Source organism: Enhydra lutris, unplaced genomic scaffold, assembly GCF_002288905.1.
Source record: "Enhydra lutris kenyoni isolate GAN:26980312 unplaced genomic scaffold, ASM228890v2 scaffoldscaffold4, whole genome shotgun sequence".
NCBI classification, from domain to species: Eukaryota; Metazoa; Chordata; class Mammalia; order Carnivora; family Mustelidae; genus Enhydra; species Enhydra lutris.
This window is the reverse complement of record NW_019154088.1, coordinates 33,212,060-33,222,526: the sequence shown is the minus strand read 5'-3', so window position 1 is coordinate 33,222,526 and position 10,467 is coordinate 33,212,060. Positions and strand designations below refer to the sequence as shown.

Here is a 10,467-nt window from a genome sequence, read left to right as displayed (position 1 = left end):
AAAAAAAAAAAAAAAAAAGAAGGAAATGAATCCATTATGGAATGATAATGATTCTTTAATGACAGTTTCCCTCTATAGGCATACTGTAAGAAATATTCCTGAATTAGAATTAATTACAATTGGATTATAATTTTTTTAAAGATTTTATTTATTATTTATTTCACAGGCAAAGATCACAAGTAGGCAGAGAGGCAGGCAGAGAGAGAGGAAGGGAAACAGGCTCCCTGCTGAGCAGAGAGCCCAACTCAGGGCTTGATCCCAGGACCCTGGGATTATGACCTGAGCCGAAGGCAGAAGCTTTAACCCACTGAGCCACCCAGGTGCCCAATTTTTGAAGGTTATTTTACTGCTTCAGAATAACATGGTTTTAGGAAATACCCTTCTTCCAGGGTTTTTCATGGTGTATGTTTACTTCAAATTAATCCCTTTCTTGTAGTTAATAGGAAGCTAAAGATTCGGGGATGCCAGGTGGCTCAGTTGGTTGAGTGTCCAACTCTTGGTTTTGGCTCAGGTGGTCATCTTAGAGTTGTGGGATCGAGCCCTGCATTGGGCTCCAGGCTTAACGTGGAGTCCACTTAGGATTCTCTCTCCCTCCCACTCGTGTTCTCTCTCTCTCTCTCTCTCTCTGTCTCTGTCTCTAAAATAATAAATCTCTTTTGTTTTGTTTGTTTTTTAAGGATAAAGGTTGGTCCAAACCTTACAGTAATTTTAAAACTTGAGAATCTTAGGGGCACCTGGGTGGCTCAGTGGTTTAAGCTTCTGCCTTCAGCTCAGGTTGTGGTCTCAGGGTCCTGGGATGGAGCCCCACATCGGCCTGTCTGCTCGGCAGGGAGCCTGCTTCCCCCACCTCCCACCCCTCTGCCTGCCTCTCTGCCTGCTTGTGATCTCTGTCTGTCAAATAAATAAATAAAATCTTAAAAAAAAAAAACAAAAAAAAAAAACTTGAGAATCTTAGAATTGAGAGGGATTTTACAAGTCATCTAATTCAAACAAGAATAATATCTACAATTTCTCTAAATGGTCAGCTCTGCAAGACTCTGGCACCTAGGGGCGCCTGAGTGGCTCAGTGGGTTAAAGCCTCTGTCTTCAGCTCAGGTCATGATCCCAGAGTCCTGGGATCAAGCCCCACATCGGGCTCTCTGCTCGGCGGGGAGCCTGCTTCCCCCTGCTCTCTCTGCCTGACTCTGCCTACTTGTGATCTCTGTCTGTCAAATAAATAAATAAAATCTTAAAAAATGTATATTACACTGGGAAATAGAAACACTTCTGTGCACAGGCTGATTATTGTGCACATTTCTTCTTACATTGTGCTTTATATGTTACAAGGGTTTAAGGTGCCATTTCGTACCAGTTTGATTTGGCCTATAGTCACACTTCTCTTCTTCAAAGTCTTCCTGTTTTTTTTTAAATTTTATTTATTTAGTTGTCAGCGAGCACAGGTACTGGGCTGCAGGCAGAGGGAGAAGCAGACTCCCTGCTGAGCAAGGAGCCCGATGCAGGACTCAATTCCAGGACCCTGGGATCATGACCTGAGCCAAAGGCAGATGCTTAACTGACTGAGCCACCCAGGTGTCACTGGAAGTCTTTTCTTAAGCTCCAGCCAGTTGTGTGTTTCATTTTATTTTAGTCATTTTTTTTCTTTTTTGTGGTATAAAACACATAAAATTTACCATTGTAGCCATTTTTAAGTGTGCAGTTCAGCAGTATTAAGTATATTCACATTGTTGTGCAACAAGTTTCTAGAACTTCTTCAGGTATTGAGCATTTAATTTTTAAAATGTAATTGTAACCATATTTAAGTCTATTAAATTTTAGCTTGCTAGTTTTAGCCTAGTGTGGTATCTTTTCGAAACTTCAGTCATATCGTACTTGACTATTAGAGTGGTTATTACTCCCAAATGATAGACATTCGTAATTTGTATGAATTTCCCTTTTATGTCCTTATCTAAGTTTTAATTCAAAGGATTGATCAGGGAGCACCTGGGTGGCTCAGTGGGTTGTATCTGATTCTTGATTTCAGCTCAGGTCTTGATCTCAGGGTCATGAGTTCAAGCCCTGCAATGATGAAGCCTACTAGGAAGGAAGGGAGGGAGGGACAGAGAGAGAGAGAAAAAGGGAGAGAGAGGGAGGAAGAAAGAAAGGGGAAGAGAGAGAGTCCTGGGATCAAGCCCCACATTGGGCTTCCTGCTCAGTGGAGAGCCTGCTTCTCCCTGTTCCTCTGTCCGCTGCTCTGCCTACTAATGCTCTCTTTTTATCTGTCAAATAAATAAAATCTTTAAAAAAAAAAGAAAGAAAGAAAAAGAGAAAGACGTGTTTTGATAAAGCTGGCATGATTTATTCTTACTGTACATGGATTGGTTTCTAATGTTCACTATTTTTGTTTTTTTGTTTTTTTTAGATTTTTTATTTTATTTATTTATTTGACAGAGATCACAGGTAGGCAGAGAGGCAGGAAGAGAGAGGAAGGGAAGCAGGCTCCCAGCCGAGCAGAGAGCCCGATGTGGGGCTCGATCCCAGGACCCTGGGATCACGACCTGAGCCGAAGGCAGAGGTTTTAACCCACTGAGCCACCCAGGCGCCCCTATTTTTGTTCTTTTTAAAGAGGTTATAAACTATCAAGGATTTTGTTAATAAATTAAGGAGGGGTTGGCAAATTACAACATACTTTTGTAAAGCCTGTGAGTCAAGAGTGGCATTCATGTTTTGTTGTTGTTTTTAATTATTTTGGCAGTCTTTTTTTTTTTTTTTTTTGACAGAGAGATCACAAGTAGGCAGAGAGGCAGGCAGAGAGAGAGAAGAAAGCAGGCTCCCCGCTGAGCAGAGAGCCTGATGCTGGGCTCGATCCCAGGACCCTGGGATCATGACCTGAGCCGGAGGCAGAGGCTTTAACCCACTGAGCCACCCAGGCAACCCTTGGCAGTCATATTTTTAAGTCATTATTTTAAGCAAAGGAATATCATGAGGTGATAATTTTATGAAATTTATGTTTAATTTATAAGTAAAGTTTTATTAGGATACAACCAAGCTCATTCATTTATGCTTTGTCTATGATTGCTTTTATACTACTACTATAGCAAATAGTTATTGAATATTTAATTGAATAGTTAAAACAGAGATCAAATGTCTCTCAAAGTCTAAAATGGTTTTTGGGGGTGCCTGGGTAGCTCAGTGGATTAAAGCCTCTGCCTTCAGCTCAGTTCATGATCTCAGGGTCCTGGGATCAAGCCTCGAATTGGGCTCTCTGCTCCGTGGGGAGCCTGCTTCCTTCTCTCTCTCTGCCTGCCTTTCTGCCTACTTGTGATCTCTGTCTGTCAAGTAAATAAATAAAATCTTTAAAAAATTAAAATTAAATGTTTTTTTTTTTTTTTAAGATTTTATTTGAGAGAGTGAGTGGGAAGAGAGAGAAGCAGGCTTCCCGCTGTGCAGGGAGCCCAACACGGGGCTCAATCCCAGTATCCTGGGATCATGACCTGAGCCAAAGGCAGATGCTTAACCTACTGAGCCACCCAGGCGCCCCTCAAAGTCTAAATGTTTAGTACATAATTAGCCCTTTACAGAAAAAGTTTGCTGACTGCTACTATATAGATTGATGTCAACCTCTAATTTCCAGATTTTGTACTTTTCAAATCCTTTCTGAAACATGTTCTCTGTATTCAGATTTCTTCTTCTTTTTTTTATTTTGTTTTATTTCTTTGGCAGAGAGAGAGATCACAAGCAGGCAGAGAGGCAGGCAGGGTTGGAGAGGAGGGAAGCCTCTGAGCTACCCAGGCGCCCCCCTTAAAATCCTTTTAATTTATGAGAAAAGAATGACAGGTTTTCAAGAAATTATCCCATGTTTTTATGAGTTGTTTTGTTTTGTTTTTTAAATATTTTACTTATTTATTTGACAGCGATCACAAGTAGGCAGAGAAGCAGGCAGAGAGAGAGGGAAGCAGGCTCCCTGCTGAGCATAGACCCAGACGCAGGACTCGATCAGAGGACCCTGAGATCATGACCTGAGCTGAAGGGAACGGCTCAACCCACTGAGCCACCCAGACATCCCTTTTATGGGGTTTTTTTGTTTTTTGTTTTTACCTCCTGAATGTTTTCACTTAAATCATCCCTTCATTTCAAGTGAGCCAGTCATTCACCAAACCATCCACTCACCTCCCACTGCACTGTGCCACAATGGGCTGGGTTACAGGAAGACCAGCCCCTTGGGACCTCTGCTCTCAGAGTTCATGGTCTAATAAGAAACGTGTCCATATGGCCCTCAGAAAGAATGTTGTAATTAAGTTTCACCATAGTAAGTACCTCCCTTTGCCAGGGGCCATGGGAGTGGTAGGGCAGGCCACACAGAGCCAGCGTTTAAGGAGTTCCTGGCCCAGCGGAAGAGAGAGGAAGACACTGAAACAGAGGAATCCTAGGTTTTTGTGACATTCTTGGACCAGCAGCCACATTAACCTCGGGGTCCTTGGCCCACGTCTCTCTGGCAGGGGCTGGGCAGAGCCTCTGGAAGCTGAGTTATTCCAGGAGCAGTGAGAGAAACATTTGTGGGTGAAGGAGAAAGAAAAGAAGGTGAAAAACAGATGAGCTCTGGGGAGGGCAGGGGTGAGAGTCAGTCCGCAGGGTAGAGAAACTGCTGGTATGGTGGCTTGGTATGGGAGGAAAGACTAGTCAGTTTGAATACGAAAATGAAGGAAAACCCTCCAAACCTGTGTAGTCCCTCAAAACACAGTACAGGCTTGGTAAAACTTTTGTGCATTTTTTTATCATAGCAAATACAGAAAGGTACAAAGAAAATAAACATTTATTTATGACAGAATGACTATCAACATTTCGGCCATACATAATTTATTCAAATGGCTTGTTTCTGTGGAATCAGAGTTCGGCAGATGGATGGGCTTCCAAATGGGGAGAATGAATGTTGGAGTTTCCTTCAGCAATGTTATGTTTAAAAGTTGCCAACCTTCAAAGCAAATTTTATCTGATGCAAAATGGGTTTATTTGGGAATAACAGGAATTACGATTCAGGACCAGCGAGCTATAGCAAAAGCCGCAGGCAAGTGCAGAGAACGAAGGACAGGAATGCTCTTTTATAAAGGGAAGGGGGTAGTTGGGAAAGGCCGTTAAAACAAAAAGTCCAGTAAAGTAAACTGTGAGTTGGAAGTGTCGTGGCTTTTCATTGGCTTAGCTGTGACAGTCTTGCTTTGTGGGGGCCATTGCTGGACAAGGAGACACCTTTCTTTCTCTTGCTGGGGTAGTAACATGGGTTTCCTCCTGTTGAGAATACAAGGTACTAAGAAAAAAAAAAAAAGAATGCAAGGTACTTCACTTCACTTCTCTTCCTGATGGGTCTACAAAGTATGCAATCAGTGGTAGGATCTGAGGGCTCCCTTCTGGCCTCCCAACTCCATTTTATTTTATTTTATTTTACTTTAAGATTTTACTTATTTATAACAGAGATCGAGAGAGAGGGAACACAAGCAGGGGGAGCTGGAGAGGGAGAAGCAGACTCTCCACCAAGCAAGGAGCCAACCCTGTGTTGGGTTCCCTGCTCAGTAGGGAGTTGCTGCTCCCTCTCCAGCTCCTCCAGTTTGTGCGCTCTCTGTCTCTCTGTCAAATAAATAAAATATATATATATATATATTTTTAAAGGTTTTATTTATTTGACAGACAGAGATCACAAGTAGGCAGAGAGTCAGGCAAAGAGAGAGAGAAGCAGGCTCCCCGCCGAGCAAAGAGCCCGATGCGGGGCTCGATCCCAGGACCCTGAGATCATGACCCGAGCCGAAGGCAGTGGCTTAATCCACTGAGCCACCCAGGCGCCCCTAAAATATATTTTTTAAAGATTTTATTTATTTATTTGACAGAGCTCACAAGTAGGCAGAGAGGCAGTCAGAGAAGGGAGGGGTGGAAGCAGGCTCCCTGCTGAGCAGAGAGCCCGAAATGGGGCTCGATCCCAGGACCCTGAGATCATGACCTGAGCCAAAGGCATAGGCTTAACCCACTGAGCCACCCAGGTGCCCCAAATAAAATATTTTTTAAAAATAAGTAAATAAAATGATGTCTGCAGGTTTCTCAGTGGCAAAGTTACCGTTTTATACTTTGAAATTAACAAGTATTCTGTGGTGAGATACTTGGCTTGGGACTATGTAAGTTAAATAGCCATCACTTAACTGGCAATCAGTGGTAGGATCTGAGGGCTCCCCTCAGATCTGTCCCATAGAATTTTGTGTGATAATGGAAATACTCTATGATCAGCACTTCCAGTATGGTAATCACTAGCCACATGTGGCTGCCAAATGCTTGAAATGTGTGTAGTGCAACGGAGAAGCTCAAACTGAGTTTTTATTTAATTTTAATTAGCAGAAATTTAAGTGTTCTGTAGCATATACCTAATGACCACAGTATTAGCATTTCAGCCTTATATTGTTTTTAGCATCCAATCCTGACTTTTTCCTGAGTCAGTTTTTATGATGGTGGCCAAATGGTGATCAGTTTCTAATTCCATCATTGTACACATTTTAGTTGGCTTTCTACTCTAAGGAAGTTTTCCTTCTCCCCCATTTATGAGTTGATGTAACGTATATGTTTACATTTGTCTTTACACATATCCGAATTTGGGGGCCAGTTCACATGTTTTACAGATGCTACACAGGTTTGCATTTTATAGAATACGTTTGTATGTGATCTTACTACTTTATTTTTACTTTTTTGAGAGAGAGAGGGAGATCATGAGGGTATGGGGTGGAGGAAGAGGGAGAGGGAGAATCTTAAGCAGGCTCCACACCCAGCATGAGCCCAGTGCAGGGCTTGATGTCACAACCGCAAGATCATGACTTGAGCCAAAATCAGCAGTTGGTCGCTTAGCCAACTGAGCCATGCAGGCAGCCCCTTATTAAAATTTTTATAAAAATTGCTATAACTTACCATTTTAGTCATTAAAATATACATTATATTAATTATATATGTAATATAGTACACATATTTTAATGGCCAAAGGAGAGTGATAAGAGCCTATCTTACTGTCAGGAATGTTCAGGGACACCTGGGTGGCTCGGTTGAATGTCTGACTCTTGGTTTTGGCTCAGGTCATGATCTCAGGTCAATGGCATCGAACCCCATGTGGGGCTCTGTGCTCAGCAGGGACTCTGAGATTCTCTCCCTCTGCCCCTCTCCCTGCTATCTCTCTAAATAAATATCAGTAGTTTAACTTGGACACACAGAGCATATTTTATCTCTCATTAGATCATGCCAGGCAATTCAAAACAATAATATTGGTCTAGATGGAAAATTACTGAAGAATCTGGTATGTGGAAAAATTGTACATGAAACAAAGTATTTAGTTTTATGTCTTTAAACAGTTATTTTTGGGGGTGTCTGGGTAGCTCAGTCATTGGACATCTGCCTTCGGCTCAGGTCATGATCCCAGGATCCTGGGATCGAGCCCCGCATTGGGGGGGGGGTCCCTGCTCATGGGAAGCCTGCTTCTCTCTCTCCCCCTCCCCCTGCTTGCAATCCCCTCTCTCTCTCTCTCTCAAATAAATAAATAAAATCTTTTATAAAAATCTTTTATAAAAATAAAATCTTTTTAAAAAAGTAGTTACTTCTGTGTAATGAGTAGCTTGTTACCAAAATTCTGTTGCCTTAATAAATTTAAAGTTACGTGATTTCTAGTGCTGTATATTTTTTCAGTACAATTCTTCCAAGCTCTTTGAGCTTCATAATTTATTCTCCCTTCCCTTGTAGGGTAACCTACAGTTGCTGCAGAACTGCTTGGCAGTGTTAAATGGAGACACATAAGCCACACTCCACCTTCAGTTAAAAAGGGCTGCCTTCCTTCAGATTTTATTTTTGTTTTCTTAATGATATTAAGCATTTACTGCTCACTGGAAACAAAAGAAACAGCTGACAAAGTGCATCTACTCTCCTTTTTTCTGAGAAACCACGGAGCGGTGCCGTCCATGGGCTCTGCCAGTGTGTGCGGTGGGATGCAGCACCCCTGCACCTGTATGCTCCCTGCGACAGCTGTCCCTCACCGTGCGCGCCTCCTCTCCCGAAGCCCAAAGTTCAGTCTTGTTTTAAGTAGCCTCTGTAACTGTGTTTATTTTATGAATAGTATTCCTTATGGCTGCCAGTCTTACTTACTTTTAAGTACTTTCTGAAGTTTAACCCTTTTAAAAATACATTGCTGAAATGAGATAAAGATTGCCATTACCTTTTTTTGAATTTTGTTTTTAAAAAACATTGTATACCACCTTAGTTCATTCATGTATCCTGGTAAAGCATCTTAATCAGACTTATTTTTAATTAATGAACATTTCTTAGAAGTTTGGGGACAGATTTTATGTAATCTTTATAAGTATGATTTCTGATGAAAAGCAAATGCATTAGTATGTTTGCCTTAAACTTGTAGAATAAACCAACTATTATCAAATAAACAGTGATAACAGTGATAGTTTTTAACTCTGTGGTCATTGTATCACTCTAAAATTTGGAGTAGCTATAATAAATCTACTCCTTTATTACGCTTTACAGTGTAGGTCTTTGTTTTTCGTTTTTCTTTTTTTAAACAGCATATTGAACCAAGTTCACCAGTCCCTTTACAAAAGAATGAACTGCTTCTCTGTGTGCGTTTAGCCTTTCATAGAATCTGGACCTGGGCAGAGGCAGGTTAGAAGCAGACATTTCTAAAATACAGGAGCAGACAGAATGGTCTGTTACGGTTTCCTGACATCCATCTCTAGCTCAGCCAGTGAACCATGGGATGTGCCATTGAGCCCACTCGATTGTTACGCTGGTGTATAACTTGGTGTGTGGAGAGAAAGAGTGTGTAGAGAATAGCATTTGTCGGTGGGGGAGAAATTGGAATATTTGAAATAAAGTGGGTACAAAAAATATTATTGGCCTTTTTAATGTAAGTTAACATCACGTTATTTCTAATTTAAAATTAGGTTGTATGGTTTGATTTTTTCACTAAGTTCTCTTACAGTTGGAAACCACAGGTATTTGGGTTGGTCACGCCTCGTTTACATTTTCCCAAACCCTGGTCTAGGTCTTAAAAGAGTAGTCACCGTGATTCCAGCCTTGCATGTTCTTTTGCCTTACTGGTGTGCTGGTTAATGTTTCTTTCATTGATGTTGTTCCCTGATGCCATTTGAACTTGATTTTTCTGTTGCCTGAGAAATCTCTGTGTCTTGTCCTCCTCCGTGTCTCCTTCACTGGTGAAAATACGCCTATGTGACCCTCTCCAGTGGGTGAACATGGGACAGAGAGCCCTAGCTTCTAAATTTGGGTGCAGTCCCTTCACTGGCTGCCCCTGTGGCCTCAGGCAGGTTCGCTTGACCTCTGTCTGCCTCAGTTTCTCTACTACAAAGGACATATTGACCTACCTCACAGGGGTGTTGTGAGGATTAATAAACATTGGTACAGTGCTTTGGAAATGTGATGATGCTGTGTAAATGCTAAGAAATAGTAAGTACACGGGCGCCTGGGGGGCTCAGTTGGCTGAGCATCTGCGTTTGGCTCAGGTCGTGGTTCCGGGGTCCTGGAATGAAGCCTCACATCCGGACTCCCTGCTCATTGGGGAACCTGCTTCTCCCTCTTCCCGCCCCCTGCTTGTGCTCTCTCCCTCACTCTCTCTCTCAAGTAAATGAATAAAATATTTTTTAAAAAATTGAAAGAAATAGCAAGTGCAGGGCATAAAGCTGTATTGTTCCACATAGCCATCAGCTAATCTGTACCAAGGAGGTCTTTTGCGGAAAAGGGGTAGGAGAGTGCCCCCATCCCTTGGTGCCTGGTTTACATTTTTACATTTTCACAATGTGTGTTGGGGCGGGGGTAGACTAGAAGCAGCAGTTACATATTAGAGCATATGTGGGAGGGTGCTTAATGAACACATGTAAATGAGTTGACTGCTCTATGCAAGGGCCTTCTCACAAAGCACAAGATGAACACGTTACTCCCTCAAGGACATACTTTAGGAGAGGTTCTACTTTGTACCTCCAGAACAATTGAAACATTCCATAGTTCACTGCTAGTTCCTGATAATTGCCCTGGTTTCACTGCTCTTGTGCTGTGGCATTCATTAAACATTTATTGGCTGTTGTGCCTGGGGGACACAAAGGACAAACAGAAGGACGCCCAGGAGCACAGACAAAGCCCTACAAGGGTAGTACAGTGTCTGCCACAGGGGACACTTTATGCTCTGAGAGGAAGAGAGCAATCTAGGCAGTGGGAATGACCCAGGGTGTGAACGGGCTGGGCAGGGAATGAAGGTTGTGGGGTATTTGCAGTGAGGGTGAGATGGCAAGAGAGGAAATTGCAAAAGAAAGTGGGTCACGGCAATTGCACTACTGGGTATTTGTCCCAAAGATACAAATGTAGTGATCCAAAGGGGCACCTGCACCCCGTTTATAGCAGCAATGCCCATAATAAACTATGGAAAGATCTAGGTGTCAAGTGGATAAAGATGATGTGGTATGT

At 42.3% G+C, this 10,467-nt stretch overlaps 1 protein-coding gene across 1 annotated transcript in view; it reads left to right on the top strand.

The window, feature by feature from the left end:
- The window catches only part of LOC111161352 (sorting nexin 6), a 63,789-nt gene extending 55,351 nt beyond the window's left edge, over positions 1 to 8,438 (top strand). The window contains exon 14 of the mRNA XM_022524957.1: positions 7,732 to 8,438. Coding sequence (XP_022380665.1) covers positions 7,732 to 7,785 — 54 coding nt within the window. The 3' untranslated portion in view covers positions 7,786 to 8,438. The remainder of the gene's footprint in view (positions 1 to 7,731) is intronic.
- Positions 8,439 to 10,467: the final 2,029 nt, after the last annotated feature.